This window comes from Kogia breviceps, chromosome 16, assembly GCF_026419965.1.
Source record: "Kogia breviceps isolate mKogBre1 chromosome 16, mKogBre1 haplotype 1, whole genome shotgun sequence".
In the NCBI taxonomy this organism is placed as follows: Eukaryota; Metazoa; Chordata; class Mammalia; order Artiodactyla; family Physeteridae; genus Kogia; species Kogia breviceps.
In genome coordinates, this window is record NC_081325.1 from 69,394,886 (window position 1) to 69,414,657 (window position 19,772).

Here is a 19,772-nt window from a genome sequence, read left to right on the forward strand (position 1 = left end):
TCCATAACAATGCAAACAATACCACTCTTTGTAATGAATACGATGGTGAGAAGTAAATGAACCCGCTCCCACTCCCATTACCTATGGAAATGGCTGGGGCTGGTGCAATTCCCCATCTCCCACCCCCAGATCCCTGGGGCCTGTGTGTCTCTTGGGAGTTTTACAATCATCACAGGTGGGGAGATCCCAACCCCAGAAGAGCTGGACATGCCTTATTGCTAAGTTAACTTTCAGTTTCGGGAAGAAAAGTTACCCCACTATTTTCTGTTCTTGAAGCTGTTCTACTTAGCTGTCCCCAAACTCTCTGCCATATCAGAAAAACGATGAGTCACAGGAAAAAGTGGTGGTATGATAAAATAATAATAATAAAAGAGGATGGGGAGTGGGTAGGTATGACCAAGTCCTGAGTGAGCATGGAGGTGTGGGCCCATCGGAGTCACCCTTGCACTGTGTCTTAGCAGAGTCGCAGGTTTGAGGGAACAAGTACTTTGAGATATACAACCTGAGCCCTGTGTTCAGCTGTACAGGACAGGATGGAGGAGGGGCCCTTCCCAATCTACCCTTGGAAACTATGGATAGTTTCATACAGATGTTCTAGGTATATAACTATGAATATCTAGAACATCAAAAAACAGTATAGCCTGTCCTAAAAGAGTCTGCAGTCCTGCCTAAGTCTTTTTGTAGAAAAAACATAAAGGGTTAAAAGTTATGTATTGCTCTTTTTGAAAAACACCTTTTGTAACGAACAAAAAACATATATAAGTAGAGATGCTGATATAGGAACTCATGTCTCCATCACTCGGCTTCACCATTGACTCCTGACCAGTCTGGCTTCAACTAAATGCCAACATGCTTCCGGCTTCCTCTCAGATTATTTTGAGACAAATCCCAGACTTTATACCATTTCATCCATAAATATTTCAGCATGTATCTCTACAAGAAAGGGATTGTTTTTAACACATACCTTCGATGCACTATTACACCTAACATTTTAACAATTCGTTAACAGAATTGAATGGACCTTCTGTTTGGTTTTTCTGGTTTTTTATTTTTTGCGGTACGCGGGCCTCTCACTGTTGTGGCTTTTCCCGTCGCGGAGCACAGGCTCCAGACGCACATGCACGGGCCCAGCTGCTCCGCGGCACGTGGGATCTTCCCGGACCGGGGCACGAACCCGTGTCCCCTGCATCGGCAGGCGGGCTCTCAATCACTGCACCACCAGGGAAGCCCCTATTTTTAAAGATTGTTTTGACAGGCTTGCCTCGCTGGTCCCTTGAGCACAGGAAACAGAAGAACACAATGTAATTGGCGCTGGCTTTGAAGTGAGTTAAGACTCATAGGTGAACCCAGTTCTGCCATATTAAATAAACTCTGAGTCTTACATCTGAAAAACTGGGAAAGTAAGTCAACCTATCTTAAAGACTGTAACATAATTAAATGAGAAAAATATACACACACACGCACACATGTGCCAGAAGATAGTCAATAAATGGCAACTATTATATTAACAGCAAACATCGTTCTACAGTCAGGAACTGACTTCATAACAAGTCGAATGCATAACACCGTTGCCGTGGCCAGCATGTATAAATGCTACGTAAGCTGAATGTACTGTATCCAATCTCCACTACAAAGCAATCCGGAAGGTATGATCTGACTTGGAGGGAATCAGAACCCAGATGAGTAGAGCTATACAGGGATTCTTCTAGAACTCTATCAGTGCACGGCTGCACTGCTACTAATAACCAGGCAATTCCCCCCCCTCCCCTCCACACACACACACAACTGGTCATTTCAACTCTGTTGTTTCCAACGATGACTTTCTCTGTAAGTATCAATGACGCAACAATGAAAAAATGAGAACCTCACAGTCCAGGTGCATATTCACAGCTACACATTTTACCGTTTTTCAAGGCTTTTTGCCAACAGGTTTAAAAAAAAAAAAAAATCATAAGTTTTTTCCCCTCCCCCTTCAATTTTGCTGGAAATAAAAACCACAAAAATCGACCACAACTGCTTCAGCACCAAGAGCAGAAGCTCTGGGTTTCAGTACCCAACAAGATGCTCCCTGAAATACTGTGAACATCGAAGCACAAGCCTTTGTATTATCAAAAAGCAATGGAGTTACAGACATCACCAAAAAGAGCCGACATCTTTGACCCACATCCCTTCAAAGCGATAAACTTACATGAACTGACATTTTCCCATCGGTTAGAACACTGCTCAGCAGGACAGAGACACGAAGAAGATGCAAAATTAAGAAGGCAAAATGTCATGCTTACTTTCTCTAAGTGCTTTACAGTAGCCAAGGAAAGATAACAGAAAAAACAGGGCAGCCAGGAGGTCTGCACAGCCGACAACAGCAGCAACCTTAAAAGAAGGGGCAGAAGAAAAGACGTATGTAAAAAAACATTTAAACAGAACTTTGGAAATACAAAAAAAATTCCCTAGAAATAGAAAACGAAAACCTTATCAGACTCGGCCATCTGTTAAAACAATCCCTGCAACTGTGACGTTTCCCTGTGGTCTGATCTGACAACTGATTTTCTTTTCATCTTTGGTCTAGCACTTGGGTCAGGCACTTCCACAGGGAAGCTGGGTTGGCTCGAACCCAGGGAAGGTTCTTTTGTGGGCCACACGCAGCCAGCGATGCCCACGGGCAGTGAAAGCCTGTCACTCAGCACGCTGCGCCCACAGCTCCAGGGGCCTCTGCTCTGATCAGGTCCCCACGGCGGATTTTCAACTGGAAAATGGTATCAGCTCAAAGGGCACGATATTTAAAAAAGAAACCTTGATTGGAAGCATGAAGGGAAAGGTGGGAAGTCCATGTTACAAGTCATCAGGTGAAGAGAATAAGACACGGGGATAACGTTCAAAGCTGCCTCTGCCATCTTTTCCTCCCTTCAGACCAAAACCAATGAAGTGGGTTAACCTGGAAAGCAGAACGCTTCAAAAGTGGTTGATGAGGGCTTCCCTGGTGGCGCAGTGGTTGAGAATCCACCTGCCGATGCAAGGGACACGGGTTCGTGCCCCGGTCCGGGAAGATCCCACATGCCGCGGAGCGGCTGGGCCCGTGAGCCATGGCCGCTGCGCCTGCGCGTCCGGAGCCTGTGCTCCGCAACGGGAGAGGCCACAACAGTGAGGGGCCCGTGTGCCGCAAAAAAAAAAAAAAAAAAAAAAAAGTGGTTGATGAGTAAGATGAAGAAAAAGAATGCAATTTCTACCATTTCTTCCCCACCCCCCCATTTTCTACGTCTGACGACTCCCCTTCCCTTCTCCACCTTAGTGACAATGAAGCAACATAAAAATCTGTACTTCATTTTCTTTGAAGCTGATTATTCCAATAATTGCTTTCCAGATTTTCATGGCAACGAAAGACCCAGAATTCCACTCATGAGTATTGGTCTCGTTTACGTGGCATTCTTGACTAGCTAGCACCTGGATGGGACATAGGTCAAACCTTTCACTGTGATTCTCTAGGTGTCCCTTTAATGGCTGGGAAGTTCATCTTTTCTTAAAGTGAGATATATGACAAGTCAGACACAGAGTGAAGACTGTCCTACAAATGGAGATGAGAGAGTACACAGTGAATGCGGAAATTACTATATTTACATACGATTCCCAGGTGCATCTACAAGCAATAGCTAAAAGGAATGCCTTTTCGGAGCAGTTCCCCACTACGCGGGTTCCACATGGCGTTCTGAGGCAGTCATCCATTCCGATGACGGAGGGGCACGTGGCAGCCCAGGGTGTCACGCGATCGCTAAGCAGACTGACGGCTGAGTCCAACCTGTGAATGCCACGCGCGTGAAACAACCTGCCGGGAAGGAAACTAAGGACAAACAAAGGTCCAACAGATCTGGGCCGAGTATGCCAGCATGCCAGAGGGTTCAATGGTACAGTTACTTCATGAAGGCAGTGAATATGTAATAAGACCTTCTGGGATCCTCTGGCCTGTAACTCACTCACTCAGAGACACGGTGAAACCGGGGATGCAGCGAGACCCAACGCAGAGCCGGGCGCACAGTGGGTGCTGGGTCACTGTCCCTTGCTGCCTGAATCCCAAAGATGCTTCTGTAAACCCTGGTCGGAGGCGGTGGAGGGGTGGGGCGGGGGGGGCGGCCAGAAAGCAGCGGACAGAGGACACGGCAGCTCAGGGTGAAGCAGGTATGGGCTCTGCAGCTCCGGGGTGTTTGATGGAGGGAGTGGCTGGTGCTCTGGGCCTGCCGTCAGGACCAGAGATGGGTGAGAGCTGTGGCTCTCTACAGGGCCTGGGGATGGCGGGGGAATCCCAAAGCCTTTCAGAGGATCAAGGGAGCAAAGCCAACCCAGAGAAGTGTATCCAAAAAGGTCCTTGGAGAAAGGGGGTCGAGGAAGCAGGGGTTGGGGGATATGGAGGGTCAGGGAACTAGGTTTCTTGAACTGAGTGAGGGGGAGGGAAGTGGTTTGGATAAACACCAGGAATAGGGGCCGAAAAGGCCAGCCTAAACCACTTGTTATCTGAGTGGCTGAGGTACATTAAAGACTCCCACTAACGTATATAATATTGTAAATCAACTAAACCTCAAAAACAAACAAACAAAAAGACTCCCACTAAAATGAACTTTAAACACATCATGAACTCATTTTAAAGCAAACAGTCTGCCTTTGGCTAACTGAAGATACTCCCAAGTCTTAAGCAATGCACGTCACATCGTCTGACATGAAGAAAAACAAGTTTCAAAAAGTATGGCAAGTGTTTCAGAGTAAAGAGTATTTAGTCCTTCAATGAATTTTTGGCATAATAATTAAAGAGAGATTTCATAGAAAAAAAATTTTAAAGGCTACCCAAGGAGGCACTGAGTTTAACTGTTTGGGGAATGGGCATGGGTACGGAGAGATTTTATTTTTCTTTTCGGATATTTGCGTATGTCTTTTCAGGCAAAGTTATTTACAAAGGCTTTTTTTTTTTTTTTTTCTTACAAATAACCTGAAGCACTCACATCAGAGTTTTCTAGAGAAGTCACTGCAACGCCCCAAATCCATACAGCAGGAGGTGGTGGTGTTTCCCCCACAGGGAACAATTTGCACTGGGGCCATGGAAGGAATGAGGGGAAGGGGAAGAGGGGACTGTTTCGCCATCTAATTCCTTCAGTATTAAACTCTGGGTTTACTGGATGGGCAGGGTTATTAAGGAGACCCAAGCTTCCCTCTCTGGTACCCGAATTCAAGCAATTTGAAATTTTCACCAGTGCTTGGTGGAAAAGGAAAACCTACAATAACACTGGTGTCCTCAGGGAACTCCCTGGGGCCCCCATCCTCGTCTCTAAACAGACAAGAGGCAAGGAAACCCCCTCTCTATGCTCTTCTCCCTCCCTTGGTGATCCAACCCACAGCCCAGAGCCCGGGGTGCTTCCTCAGTACTGGCCCAGAAAGCTCTGAGGAACTCTCCTTCCAGAGCTTCCTTGGGTGGGCCTGGTTTTTGCTCACTGTTAAAGTGGGTTAAACGCAGAGTGGGAAATAACAGCAGGGTATAGAGAGGATGAAACAGAATACCGACTACTTGCCAAAACGAGGAAAGGTGAACATACAAACGGTCTGTTTTAGAAATGCTATTTTCCCATGACCCATAACTTTTTCTTGCAATCTGTGTTTGAATGGCTTCCATGGAAAGGAGGGAGAGGAGAGGTGAGGACGTTTTTCAAATATTCTCTTCTCTCCTATAGCTGGACCTCCCTTGGGTTAACGTGTTCCCACATTGCATTTAGCTGGTGTGTGTGTGTGTGTGTGTGTGTGTGTGTGTGTGTGTGTGTGTGTGTGTGTGTGTGTGTGTGTTTGCACACATCCAGTTATACTTGTCGGCATTTCAAATTTTTCTATAAACTAACTTCTCATATTTAAAAGCAGAATTTTAGAAACATTTCTTTGGTTAACAATTCAAGTATTTCATTTTGCTTTTAAGATTACACAAAATTACACAAGGACCAAAACAGTAAATCAGTATTTTTGCCAGAAATTCCCTTATTTCTGATCAATGTGCAAAACACTGTTATTTAGACCATAAAGAGAACTTGCATGGAAACAAATTCTCATTTGATCACAAATCTATCTATCTATCTATCTATCGGTATTTATCTTACAACAGTTCCCAATCCCTTAAGTCCTCTGAATTTGCCGAAGTAAAAAAAATTATGAGAATTTTTAAAAAAGCTTTCAAGTAGTAAGATATTAGAAGGAGGTTGTGAGAACCATCCTGCAATCCTTTTAATACCAAAGAACAGATAGTTAGTTTACTTATAGTAACAAAATCAGATGCTAAAGGCAGGAATTCCGCCCCATATTTTGAAACTGACTTCAAGATGCTCAACGCAACCGGTCAAAATGCAGGTATTTAAACACATACGGAATAGGCGGAAATCTATTGTGGAGAAGCAAGAAGGCCCATGCGGTATTTTATACTGCGTCCTTCACACTTACAGAACGAATAACTAAAATCAAACATGCTGACTTACATTTTCAGAGGGTTCCATGGCGGTGGGGTGGGGTGGTTCCTGGAAACCCTCTCAAGTGTTGGGTTAAAACAGAGTTTGCACCGAACACATTCAGCAGCAGCTCGACGGATTAAAAGCAGGAGATGCCCGACGACATGGGCTGAGAGGCCGGGCGCAAGTCCCAGCAGGACGCGGGGACCCGCTTTCCAGGTCAACGCAAAGCACGCCGGCCTCTCCTGGGCTCGGGCTCGGATGCCCAGATCTTCGGTTCTATCCCTGCATCCCCCAGCTACGTGACTGACCTGGCTAAGCCCTTAATTCGTCCTCTTCGCTCAAGTGGAGGCTGTTACGCTGCCCCAGCTGACCCCGTGGAGTTTGGGTGACAATCATATTAAGTATAAGAAAGTAGTTAGGAAGTCACAGAGCTCTCCGCTAACACCAGAACATTGCATCAGACCCAACCTGGAAGAAAAGTAGCCTCAGACTCTGGTTCTTAGACCCCAAAGCTGGGCAAGACTCAACATTCATGCCTTCACAGTGCGGTCACATAAGGAAACAGAAAGTATCACTGGAGATCACACCACGCGGTCATTATACAGTCTTCGCCTGTAGGGGACCCTGTGTTTGCCCTCAGAGGGACCTGTTAGCCCTACAAATCATCGTTCCAAATGTCTGAAAGCTTGGGCTCTCTACAGCCATACAAGCACCCGAGGGAAGCCCGTTTTAGGGAACGAGCCGATACACGGACGGCCTGTCCCCCTTACACCAGTGCAGAGGCGGTGGGCGGGCGACACTTACACACTCGGTGTGCACCGGGTGCACAGCAAACAGCAGGGCAGCCAGCAGGGACGACCTAGGGGCCAGGTTTAGCCTCCGGCCCTTACTCGTGTACTGCAGGCCCCCAAACAGCACGGAGAAGACGTCCACCAAGAGGATGGAGATGCCGCCGTGCAGGAGGATGTTGACCACGTGGAAACTCATGGGGTGGAAGCCTCCTGACAAATAGTAGTTCAGCCTGCAGCGAAAGAAGGGCGTTCACACCAGAGGTCCAGAAGCGTGCGAAACAAATTGAGAACCGGCTGGAGGAAAACCCTGGTGCATGAAAATACTCAGGGGAGAAGAGGAAGTGTGCAAGTTTGACACAAGTAGCGTCAAGGTAAATAATGCCTGTCAAGCTAAGAAGGCTGAAGAAGAGGTAAGAACATAATTAACTGCAGAGCGGAACATGTAAGAGAAGGGCATCTCCGAGGAGTGGGACAGAAAACACTTGGAGAGGAAACGCGAAAGGAAAGCCAGACAGTTTTTTCGGTGCGATAAAGGCGAGACTGTCTCCCAGGAAGATGTAACAGACCACACATTACTCAGGCTATCCCACAGGGACCTGGATTTAAGATAGTCATGTGACTTGCTGATTTCCCCACCCCCCCCCCAACAAATACTCCTTGACAGTTTGTCCACCAGCCTTCCAGACAATGGAGCTACTTCCTTATAGTCAGGGAGTCTTACTTCTGTTGCTTTTCAATCACCAGTGGTTCCAATTCATCATTTCCATGCTTCTTTGAGAGATCTAAACACGGGTATCTAACGCATCCAAGAAACGGCTACGCATGGGAACTTTTGTGAGATGAACAGATCTATTTAATGCAAATAACTCCCTGATTAATGGGGGTTGGGGAGACTGTTTTAAGCTTCATTTTGTTTTTGCATATTGATGTGGTCACAGGAGGAGGATTTACACCTTCGTTTTTTATAATGAAAAAAAAAAAAATCACAATTTCATTAGATGCTACATGTTGCCTTGACATATTGTTTCCTCAGTATTAACTCACAAAGGGTCCCACTTCCAAGAACTGTGCAACTCACAGTTCTTGGACCGCTTCACCAAGTTATCCTTGCCCAGACCCAGGCGGATCTCCTCAGTGTGGTTCCACTGTCCGTGTCTGCAGCACCAAAGCAGCATCACCCTAAAGCGACGCCTCCTCTGGCACGTCCTCTCCGTCCTCCTGCAACCTAACGCCTCACGGCTGGAATTAGCGTGTGTTTCTTGGAGACCCACGTAGTGAGCGGCTTATACGTCCCCCCAGACCACTGACCAGGAACCTTGTCACATACCGCCTGGTACAACGTCACGCACAAGCCTTGGGTGCCCCTCCCGTATAGCCGTCCTGTCGCACCTCACCTGAAAGTCAGCACGGTGAGGGGTCGGTAGGACTTGTGACTGGTGTTGCTGCTCAGCCGATTGCCCCAGAAGTCATGATGCCACAGGTCCCCGAGGGGCGTTTCTGCTCGGAGGTCCTGCGGGAACACACCAAAGAGGGATCGGGGCTCCTCCCTCACCCTGGGCCGAAGTCCTCTCTTCTCCATCTCTCCCACCGGTCCCGGGTCAGGCCACCGTCATCCTCACCCAGGACCCAGACAGGCCTCCTCGCGGGTGCGCTGCGTCCTCTGCCTGTTCTCCAGTGATCCCTCCAAAAGGCAAATCGTGTCACCGCACCCACCCTCCTCCTCTTCCAGGACAAAGCCGACGGCCCGACACGGATGCCAGTGTGCGGTGCCCTGGCTCCTGCTGAATTCTGCGGGCTCGTCTCGCAGACTCTGTGCTCTGCTCCTGGCCTTCGTCTGGTCCCCACACGACTCCTGCTGCCACCTACACCTCGGGGCTGGGCGCGCACAGGTCTCTGCCCAGACCGTCACCCCTCAGCTCAGCTGCTTCCGCTCTTCGTATCTCGGCCACTGGGCTACAACCTTCTTGAGCTGATGCGATTCCCTTCCCTTTGGGGCATCTTGCGCCTGTCCTCACAGCACCTGCTGCAGGGCAGTTTATAATCATGCGACCCCTATCTGTCTGCCCCACTGGACTGGGGCTCCTCGAGGCCTGGGCTTCCCTGCGTTTGGTGGGAGTACACGGAAGGTGCTCAATCCATGCGGAATGCATGAATGGACCATATAGCTAAGTGAGATCACTATCACCCTCCTCTCGCATATCCAATACTTAAGGTAATTTACCAAAAATATCCCAGTTCGAACATAAGAGTAAGCATATGGATTTTAAGTTTCCCATTTTTCATCATGAGCTAAGCAGATAGTAAAAGTACAGAAAAAACAATTTCCATCTAATTTTTGAGGATAAAAATTACTAAATATGTTAAAGTGATACCTACCATATAGGGTAGTTTAATTGGTTACTGAACCACAGATACTTTAAAATGAATCTTTGGGTTTTTTTAATACTTAAATATGAAACTAGATTACTTAAACTGTGTTTAACAAGAAGAAAGGCACTTGGAGTAGGTACCGAAACTGAATGTTAATTTTCTCCTCACGGCACAATTAAACAGGAATATTTTAGCATCTAGAAATTATGACGTAACAAGCACTGCGTGGTGTAGCAGTCAAGATTCTTCACTGTAGTAACCAAAACAACTCTGATTAACTTAAGTGAAAAAAGGAATGCCTTAAAAACGATCACAAGGCCCAACGACCCCCAGGTGGGCCGGAAAACCTAGCTTGGGGCTGTGCAGCCAGAAGGGCACCAACAAATCAGACCTCCGAACACCGTGCTGAGGCTGCCTGGCTGCCCGCAGACCCCTCTTCTCTGTATGACTAGCTCCTGGCTCCAACAGGTGGGCGTATCTGAGGGGAGCACCTTTGCCTGGGTCTGCATCCGAACTGGACGGCCTCTGCAGCTCACAAGTATCTGAAGATGGAGAAGGCCCCAAATGGAAGAAGCGGGTCTCATCATGGGCAGCCCAAGAGAGCAACCAGTGTCCAACACACACTGGCGTTCAGTGAGTATCTGTTACCCAGGAGCTTAATGACTCAAAGGGAAAAGCTTGGGGACAGGCAGCAGAGGTGAGCTGGTCACCGGACACCCACTTTGAGGGTGAATCTCACTTCCACTGGGTATCAGCTTCAGAGGCCTTGAGTGTCTGGATCTCCCTCCAAGAGCTGATGCGATATTTCATGAAGGTCGTGGGACCCACCCACTAACTTAGTTTTTACTCCATTACCACGTTGGAAGTCCATGCACTTTTGCACTGTCCCAGAAGTACCTGCTCAGTTGTGAAGGAATTGAGCAGAAGATCTTTCCCTCCATTTGAGCAGAAAATGAACACCGGCAAAGCTCTAAATATTTGATTAGGGGGTAGCCTACACACAGCAGGGCGCGCCACAGGAAGAAAGGTTACTTTTTCCTCCTAATGATTTATGGAAAAGATGTGTCGTGTCTGAAATTCTTGCTAACTCCACGGTCTCAAAGAAAATCATCATGTCAATGAAAAAAGGCAACTCAACACTACAAGGAAGCATCTGGAAAACAGTCTTCAACACCAACAAAATCCAGTAACAGCCTGTTTCCCATGACTGTAAGCATGGTGCCAATGAACAGAGGAGGGCCTTTCATTACACAGGAAAGGCAAAAAAGGGGGCTAGCAAGTTCACAAAGGGGCACAGTGTGATGCTCTAGAAAACACTGCCAAGACAACGTGCGGTAGGGCCACAAAACAGCTTCACGTGCCTTTCCTCACAGAAGGAAAGAGAATTACAACCTCACACCCAGGCATCTGATGTACGACACAGCTCCTGTGTTCCCTGCCTCACTCACCAAAGTTCTTCGACATGGGTCCTTGAGTTAACGCTTTATATATCCTCTACTTTATAGGAGTGGAAGAGTCAGGAAACTCTCAACAAATGGAATTTTAAAAAATAAAGGCATAGCCTCATATCCGTTAGAAAAGCAATTCTGTAGCTATTAAGCCACCCATGTGACATAGTTGCTTAGAGCTACACACTTACTTCTTTTTGTTTTAAGCACTGTTTCAAAAAGAACTGAAACAGAGACATCTGCAGGAAAATGCTGGGTGAACTTGAGGGAAATTACAAGTGAAGAATTTGGATTCAAATAAAATATCTGCAGAACAGTCATCTCCTTACCCCTCACCCTCTCTTCCCTGGCCCACAGAATACCTGTTTGTTACATAGAGAATTTTTCTCAACACTTTCAATATGAAAACGACTCTTTCCGGATGTGGGAAATGCATGACTTCGAACTTTCAGGAGCATTTAAGGACAGTGTTACAAAGAGATGCTACAATTTCATCTACTAGAGAAAGAGATTAGTAAATTCCTTCAAGTTCTCTTCGCCTGTCAAGACGCACACAGAATATCTGCTGAGTGGTGAGGCTGTCACAGAGGCTCTAACCTGTGCTGTTTCCACGTTCTTTCTCCTCTGGGCTCTCCCTGCCTCCAAGTTTCTTGTTCTGATTTTCTTTTAGCTCGCTGAAACCTTTTTTCTTCGCTGCCCACAAACCTACTTCTTCTTCCCTACCTCTAGTCAGCAAGTGAAGGAGAATATCATTTTCCCTGCGCCTACTGGTGAGCAAAACTGGCTGGGATTTTGCAAACTCGGCAAACCCGAGTCTCCAAACATGAAATGAGCAGGAACTGCAGCTTCTGCGGGCAGCAAAATCGTGGTCCTCCGCAGCTGTCAGCAGGCTGCCCTGATGCTCTCAGCGAAGGACAAAGAAGCCAGCTCACTGTCTGCTGCTGAGGATGTACCTTCGGCAGGGGAAAAACGTGCGTGTGTGCGTGTGCGTGTGTGTGTGGGGGGGGGGGGGGGCGACTGTTCTGGCCTAGAGTTCTGGAAATCTGTCACAAAACCTGAAATAGTCTGCAATGCCCTGCAAAGCCCTGGCCTTGTCATCTTAGAATAATGGTCTCTCTGATACGAGCGTGGACTGGGGCCTCATGTAGGGCACACAGCCAGGGTAAAGCTTGAGGTTAGGCAGGGCTTGGAGACCCTGCTGCCAGTGATAAAAGGGGCCCTAAATCAAGGAGATGCTCTCTAAAAGAGATGGGAAATCCAGAGCATGATGGGGGCCCAGGCAAAGGTCTAGCTGAAGTTCAGTAGAGAATAATTCAACACCGATACAGAGCATCACTGGGACGTGGCCAAGTGGATACGAACCTTATTGTTAATAATCGCTTCAGAGTCGTCAAAGACAAAGTCTCCATCGTAGCTACGTGCAAAACACACGAGGGAAACAAATCCCACAAGTAACTTAGCCCAGAGAGGAGGAAGAAGAGAAGACGGAATGATGTGCTCCAAATCGGCGTCCCACTCGGCCATCCTGAAAACTGCGGGCCTCCGGCCTCTTGCTCCAGCATTATGCTGGCTAGAAACCTGCAAGAAAAGTGTCACGACATAAACATTCATCAGTGCCTTGTTAGGAATGTTTATACAGTAGACGTGTTTACCTCAAGTGAAAAAGAGCTAGACAGTCTTATTCATTTATGCTGTGAGTTTATAGGCTGTGACCATTAACAGCTTTACATCGTGGTTTCAAAACTCGAGTGGACAGAAAAATCACGTGGGACACATGTAGATTCTCCTGGGCCCAAATACAACCTACCAAGTCAGAAGTCCTTGGGCTTCTGATGCTGGATTATCCTTGAGAAACATTGATTTAAGGGAATCCTATATTTATCAGCCCCATAAGGCAAATCATTTTTATAGTCCTTGAACCAGTTTACAAAGTTAAAAAAAAAAAACAGTTACCATCTTGCTTCTTCCAACCAAGAAAAATCAATCAATATTCATTGTTGGGTCTTAGCACATTGTGTGTGTTCGTGTGTGTGTGCATGAAGCATGGTCCTGATTCTGAAACAGCTTACAGTCTATCTGCAGAACACAGACACTCCTGCCAATTAAATGAAAATCTGGGAGAGTTTAATAGAGGTGAGGTCGCAGGGCACACGACCGTGGTTCCCACACAGGGGACAGACAGAGGAAGGAAGGCACACTGCAGACTGACTGGCTGGGGACAGCATCATTCCAGAAGGATGAATCGTACCCTAAAGGAGAACAGTGGGAGCTATTCCAGGTGAGGACACGACCTCCAATACCGGTGAAGGAGTCAAGTTAAAAACAGACATGTCTGGGCTTCCCTGGTGGCGCAGTGGTTGGGAGTCCGCCTGCCGACGCGGGGGACGCGGGTTCGTGCCCCGGTCCGGGAAGATCCCACGTGCCGCGGAGCGGCTGGGCCCGTGAGCTGTGGCCGCTGAGCCTGCGCGTCCGGAGCCTGTGCTCCGCAACGGGAGAGGCCACAGCGGTGAGAGGCCCCCGTACCGCAAAAAAACAAACAAACAACAACAACAAAAAAACCAGACACGTCTTTTAACTTTTCTTTCAAAGGGGCAAACGTTAAAGCCAGAGATTTCATTTCTCAGCCTTGCCATTTCTTAGTTCTGTGGCCTTGTGTGTGCCACCTATCCTTAAGAGTCCACTTCCTGTGTACTTTGCAAACCAAAAGAACTTTCCAGCAGTGAGAGTTGCCTAAGAGCTTCCTGACTTGGAATTTGCCCAAACAAATATCAAACTCCCCTTCCCCTCCAATCACACTGCATCTGTCCCCATTCCCCACACCCTCAAAAGGCACTTCCCTTTGGTTCTACCAGGATCACGTCTGGGTCAAACTGCTTAGAGGTTCCAATCCTGTGTAACTTTGGCCAAGTTACTTCACCTCTCTGGGCCTCAGTTTCCTCACCTCTAAAATGGGCATGATAACTGGGCCCCCCCTTATACGGTCGTCATGAAGGTTAAGCAACACACCCACCTAAAGTGCTTAGAAACACTGCCTGGGTTTAACGAACGTGGAGGGAAGGTTATCTGTTATTACTAGTACTTTCTTCAAAGAGGGAGGAAACACAGGCACAGAACTATTCTCTTTTGAGAAGCCCCTGGAGGATTTGGTGTACTGGTACTGAAGCTCTCGTCTTCCCCAATAAGGGAGCAGGGCCCCACTCCTTCATGCTGAGTGGGAAGAAAACCCCAGGCCCCTTGATTGGAGAGGCAGTTTAGATGTACAGCTGACCCCTGAACAACTCAGGCGTTAGGGGCACTGACCCTCCTCGCAGTTCAAAATCTATGTATAACTTATTATAAGTTTGTATCTGTGGTTCCTCCCCATCCCGGGACTCAATTAACCACAGATCTTGTAGTAATGTAGTCTTTTTTTATTTTTTAGCCTTGCCTGGGGCATGCAGGATCTTAGTTCCCAGACCAGGGATCAAACCCACAGCCCCTGCAGTTCTGTTTTGTTTTAGTACTTTGCTATGGAAAATAATCTGCATATTAAGTGCACCCCCGCAGTTCAAAACCCAGTTCAAAACCGTGTTGTTCAAGGGTCAACTGTATTTGTTTCCAGGTCTCCAAGGAAATACCCCAGATTATGGAATCAGTAAGTCAGCCCAAGAGGCCATCCAAGGTCACAGGTGCTGGAAAGCAGTTCAAGTTTACAATCTGGAAATGAAAGGCTCTGCAACTCTCTCAGCACTGGGCCCTAGAGCTTCTCCACTTGATGTAACTCATGCTCTCAGCAAGTACGGGGTGGGGACTATTCCAGCCACTATCTGCTGCTTTTTTTTTTCTTTTTCACTGAAAGGATAAACCACTGGTCAAATCCAAATCACAGCTGCAAACACGACAGAGGTCACCACGCAGGCCGCAACCACTGTGTGTACATTTCTGCTAAAGAAATTACCCCTGCTACTAAAAATAAAATAAATAAGTGAAAAGGACTGAATAGTTAGGAAGTTACCCTGACTTAACATGGAGGGAATAAAAGCGTTCTTTGATTTACAAAGTGAATGTGAAGGAAAGCCAATACTCTTTATCAATTTTAAGTGCAAAATAGAGCTGTGAGCTGACAAATGGTCCTATAACTGGTCTTGATGTTATCTGCTTCAGGCCCAAATATTTGAATAGTGTTTCACAAACGGTCCTGTGAGGTTCAAATGGCCCTCCAGGAAGAATACTGGGTCAGGAAATAATCTGTGCTCCTAAATTAGTTGCTGAGCCTCCCTTTTCATCTCAGATTGTTTGTAACACACACCAGTCGTTTTGGTACTCAGGCAACAGCCGATGCAGATGGAAGGCAGACTACAGACCTGAACATCTGGGGTGCCCGGGGGGGGGGCGGGCGGGGGCAGGCCTGGACTCCTGGGGGAGTCAACAGGATGGGTGAGGCAATCTCAGAATGAGCCCCCCCCCTTCTCTGGCCCGGACATCAGGAGGCCTAGCATCGGTCCCGTCCCCATCCCGGTTGGCTCCTCCCTCCTCATTGCTGCGTCCCTCCCCTGGTCGCCAAGATTCTCACATCTCGGCGTGATTGTTAATGGGTACAGGAGGACAGTTCGGAAAATACTGTGGATGAGCAAATGCGATACAGGTACAGTGCGTTTAGGAACCTCGGTCCAGCCCAGTGGTTAAGAGCACAGGTTCTGGAGGCCCACAGATTTGGACTGGCTACCGGCATGACCTTGAGCTACCTAGCCTTTCTAAGGATCCATTGCCTCATCAGCACAATAGGGTATCGCTACTGACTCCAGCAGGTTGTGCTAAGGATTCAGTAAGAGCATCTATGGAAACAATTAGCTCCCGTGACTGTAATCATTTTGGAGAGATTAGTACCAAGTGACCAGCCCCCGACCTCCTGTCTTGGGATCACCAATTTTGCCATTCCTGAAGATGCGCTAACCAGCCACGGCCAGCAGCAGCCCATCAGGTGACCTGATGCAACTGAGAAAAGGGCACCCTTCTTTTGCGCAGACCCGGTGCACTGCCTCCCGGGCCAGGCATCTGTATGTCCTGCATAGAGTGCACGGCTGTACGCCCTGATCCTCTTCCTCCAATGGGAGATGGGCTTTTTTCTCTGCAACGTTCCCAGCCAGGCTTGCTGCTCAGGTACAAGAAGCCCTGCCGCCATGAGGTGGTGCATGGCGGGGAGACAGGGCCCCTCCACCTTTTTTGTATCCAGGCCATGAACCAGGAAGGCACACGTTCATTCTGTTTCTTCTCTCTTGATGGGCCCTGGGAGGCATGGCTCCATTCCTCTTCTCCAGGAGACGTCCTGCCTGGGAGCCCCGGCTCCTGGGCCATGGCTGGATAGTAAGTTTGTCTTACGGACTGAGAATAAGGGAGCAACACAGTGGCCTCAGGCTCTGCCCAAGCAGAGCTCCAGCCAGTTTTACCAGTGACAATGCTGGTGTTCTGATTCCTATCTGACTCCTGTGCCTATCTCCCACAGTGCTGAGAATTGACTGGCGCCTATGAGTAGCTGGATTTGGAACAAAGCAGAAGTTTCTATTCTCAATTTCTCAGACTCCTTATACCAAGCCTCTATTTTCAGGGGGTTAAAACAAATTAACTGATCATCAATGAAAAGGTCAAAAAGACCTCGAACAGGGATTCCACACCACCCCTCAAAAGCAAACAAACATCAGTCACCGAGCTGCGAACCCTGGGGACCCGGTGACAGCTGACACAGCAGCCTGGACTGTAGTAAAGAGGATGGCAGATCAAACCTAAGTGATCCACGGAAAAATCAGCAGCAACCACCTACTAAAGAATATTCTTCCTCCTACAGTGAAGGGCCTTCTCGCATCAGGCTAGCCTTTCTACCTCATCAGTAACAATCCATCCACACACCAGTTGCCCTCTGCCAGGCTGAGATGAGACAGTGCCTCTGGAAATCAGAATAAAGAACACAGTGGTTTCTGACCCAGCATGTGGAGACCTGAGTTGGCTGCTCCTCTCTTGGGGCCCCCAAGGCACGGGAGACAATCATCTCTACCGCTCTCCACCACGCAGGGCTGAACACAATGCTACTCCAGGTATCTTCCTCTTGCGCTTGCCTTCCCAGTTTCTTAATTCAGTAACACATGAGGGCCATGCCCGCCAATAGCAAGAATGACTGCGGAGGTTGGACATTCACAGTTCCACTGTCCCAGAAAGTTTCCAGCTTGCTAGATTGTAGCCATTTTCCCATCTAAGTCGGCCGGTGTCACTTTACCCCACCTCCATCTGGGGCGCGCCAGGCACGGTCGGGACTGCGGGAAGAGGGGACAGGGAGGGGATCCAGTCAGTCCTCACTGTTAATTGTTTCTCAAGAAATTCTCCCCATCCATCTCTCTCCGAGAGAAAAAGCAGTTTGGGACGATTCACAGTGCTCTGGCTAGATCTTTCCTCTAACTCCTCCCTTCTTTTGTGTGTGGTTAGAAAAAGAAGAAAATACACACAGCCTACAGTCACAACATCAACAAGACCGGAAGCCCCACGGAGTTCGCTGGAGGTGAGACGGCGGTTGCGCCACCTCTCTGCTTCCCCAAACTCCAAGCTCGCGCAGAGAAGTGGCAGCTCGGTGGTCCCGGGCGCCCCGACCCAGGGCACGCCGCTCTGCCCGGCAGCCAGTGCCGAGTGGCTGGCACTCAAGGCGCTGCAGGGGAGCCGCCTTTAACCCAGAGCAGGCGGCCGAGCGGCCCGCCTGCGCCCAGCCACCGCCCGCACTGCGGCCAGCTGGCGGCCAGGCGCGGGGTGGCGCGGGGCCCCGCGGCCCAGTGGCCGCTCCGGGGACACGCCAAAGGCGCCCGTGCACCCGGGGTCGACGGAGCGCCACGCTGCTGGAGCGAAAAGGGGCGGCGATGAGAGCGCAGGGGCGCGGGCAGGCGGAGCGTACACCCTCCACGCCGCGCCCTTTGTCCCGCGTGCTGCTTACACCCGGGCGCATGGCGACGGGGCCCGCATCCCCGGTGACCCCGGCCCCGGCCATAGCCCGGGTCCCGGAGCCAACTCCTCCAGCAGCGCCGCCGCCCGGCCCGGGCCGGACCGCGGGGCTCGGGGCGCGGCGGCAGTGAGGAAGGACCCCGCGTCCGCTCCGCACCCAACTCCGCTCGCCCCGCGGCGTTCGGCCGCGCTCGGCCCTGCAGGGGCCGCCCCGCCCGTTACCTGCAAGGAGCCCGAGCGGCGGCCACATCTCCCTCCTGGGCGCTGAAAGTCCAGCGGCTCTCGGTATCAGCCCGGAGCCGAGCAGGGGGAGGGGCCTCCCGCGCCGCTCCCCCGCTCTCCACCCCCGCCCCCCTCCGGCGCCCCGCGCCTCCCGCACAGTCCTCAACTCCCCACGCGTACTGGCGCTCACTCTCACACTCCCGCCTCTGCCCGCCCCCTCCTCGCGGCCATTGGCTGCTTCTGCCGTCACTTTCACGCCGCTGCCGGTCCCTCTTCAGCTCATTGGTGGGCGCGCCGATGACGTCAGGCCAGAGGGCCCAAGTCGCGGCGGAGTCGCAGGGACAGACTGACTCAGTGGCCGAGGAGGAAGCGGAGTTCTGGGCGCGGAGTCTGGGCGGGGGCGGGGCCGGGGGCGGGAAGGGGCGGGAAGGGGCGGCCCCAGCCTGGCCCCGGGAGGCGGGCTGCGGGAGCTGGCCCCGGCGGGCCGCCGCGGGCGGTTCTCCTTCCCTCCCGCTGTCCGCCGCGCAGGATCCTGTTCCTGGCCTGTCTCGCGGTCCTCGCGCTGTCGGTGGCGCTCGGCGGAGGTTCTGCAGGGTCCCTGCAGGCAAAGGAGCTGGGTCGGAGCGACCAGAACTCTAGACTTCTTCCTGTCTGGGAGGAGTTGTTTCAAGTGTGTGTCGCCACTTTCTGCCTCTCAGGAAAGAACTGAAACTGCGTTCTTCCATCCAAGGTCCTGCTGCCCGGGCTTTTGTTTTTAGCACGTCCTGTTCCACGGCCCTGGTCTTCATTCTCCTGCTGACCCACGAACCCTGCTGTGACCCTTCACCTGGGCCAGCATTGACCGTTCACCAAGTCATTGTGACCTAAACTTCCACTCCCAACTGCATTGCCACTCCGCGCATTTCATAGCCGCCGTTCTTAGTAGATTACTCTGTCTCCTGCTTTAAGAAAAGAGAAACTTTCCCCACTTTGCACCGCCAAACCTACAAAGCTACTCCTAAAAACACGGATTCTGAACCCTCCCCCATCCTGCCTTTTCCCCCAGTATCACAGAGTCCGATCTAAGCTCAGTATCTCCCTCTCGACTGGATTTGTATCATCAGCATTTATCGGCCCCAAGCCTTCCTCTCTCTTCCACGTACCCTTCCAGCTGCCCCCCTGCCTTGCTTCTACTATCCATAGTTGAAGTTGTTGAAAGGTTGCCCACACTCTTCTAGCTTCCCAACTCTCATTCACCTGCTTTCCACATTCCACGGAAACTGCCTTGGCTATAGTCTCCAATAACACCCCCAATCACTAAATGCAAAGGACGCTCTCCTACTTCATTTTACCTGATCTCTTAGCAAAGTTCATTCTTCCTCCTTAGAACACTTTTGGTGACAGCAGTACTCTGGCATTCTGTTTTTCCCCAGTCTCCTTGGCTTGCTTATCTGCTTCTTGATAACCTCCAAATGACATATTTTAAAGCTCTTGGCCCTTTCCTCACAAGCCACAGCTTTTCTCTGCATGATTTAACACAC

At 49.7% G+C, this 19,772-nt stretch overlaps 1 protein-coding gene across 4 annotated transcripts in view; it reads right to left on the minus strand.

Moving 5' to 3' along the window:
- Window positions 1-18,433, minus strand: part of TMTC4 (transmembrane O-mannosyltransferase targeting cadherins 4) — a 51,967-nt gene extending 33,534 nt beyond the window's left edge. Inside the window, exons 1-6 of one of the 4 annotated variants that reach the window (XM_067016149.1) lie at window positions 18,253-18,433; window positions 17,030-17,357; window positions 12,436-12,651; window positions 8,650-8,765; window positions 7,269-7,485; window positions 2,283-2,370 (exon numbers count right to left, since the gene is read on the minus strand). In XM_067016149.1, the coding sequence (XP_066872250.1) occupies window positions 2,283-2,370; window positions 7,269-7,485; window positions 8,650-8,765; window positions 12,436-12,651; window positions 17,030-17,095 (703 nt within the window). In that variant the 5' untranslated portion in view covers window positions 17,096-17,357; window positions 18,253-18,433. The remainder of the gene's footprint in view (window positions 1-2,282; window positions 2,371-7,268; window positions 7,486-8,649; window positions 8,766-12,435; window positions 12,652-17,029; window positions 17,358-18,252) is intronic. The other 3 variants (XM_059041668.2, XM_067016150.1, XM_067016151.1) reach the window with 3 other exon arrangements.
- Between the last annotated feature and the right edge of the window lie 1,339 nt (window positions 18,434-19,772).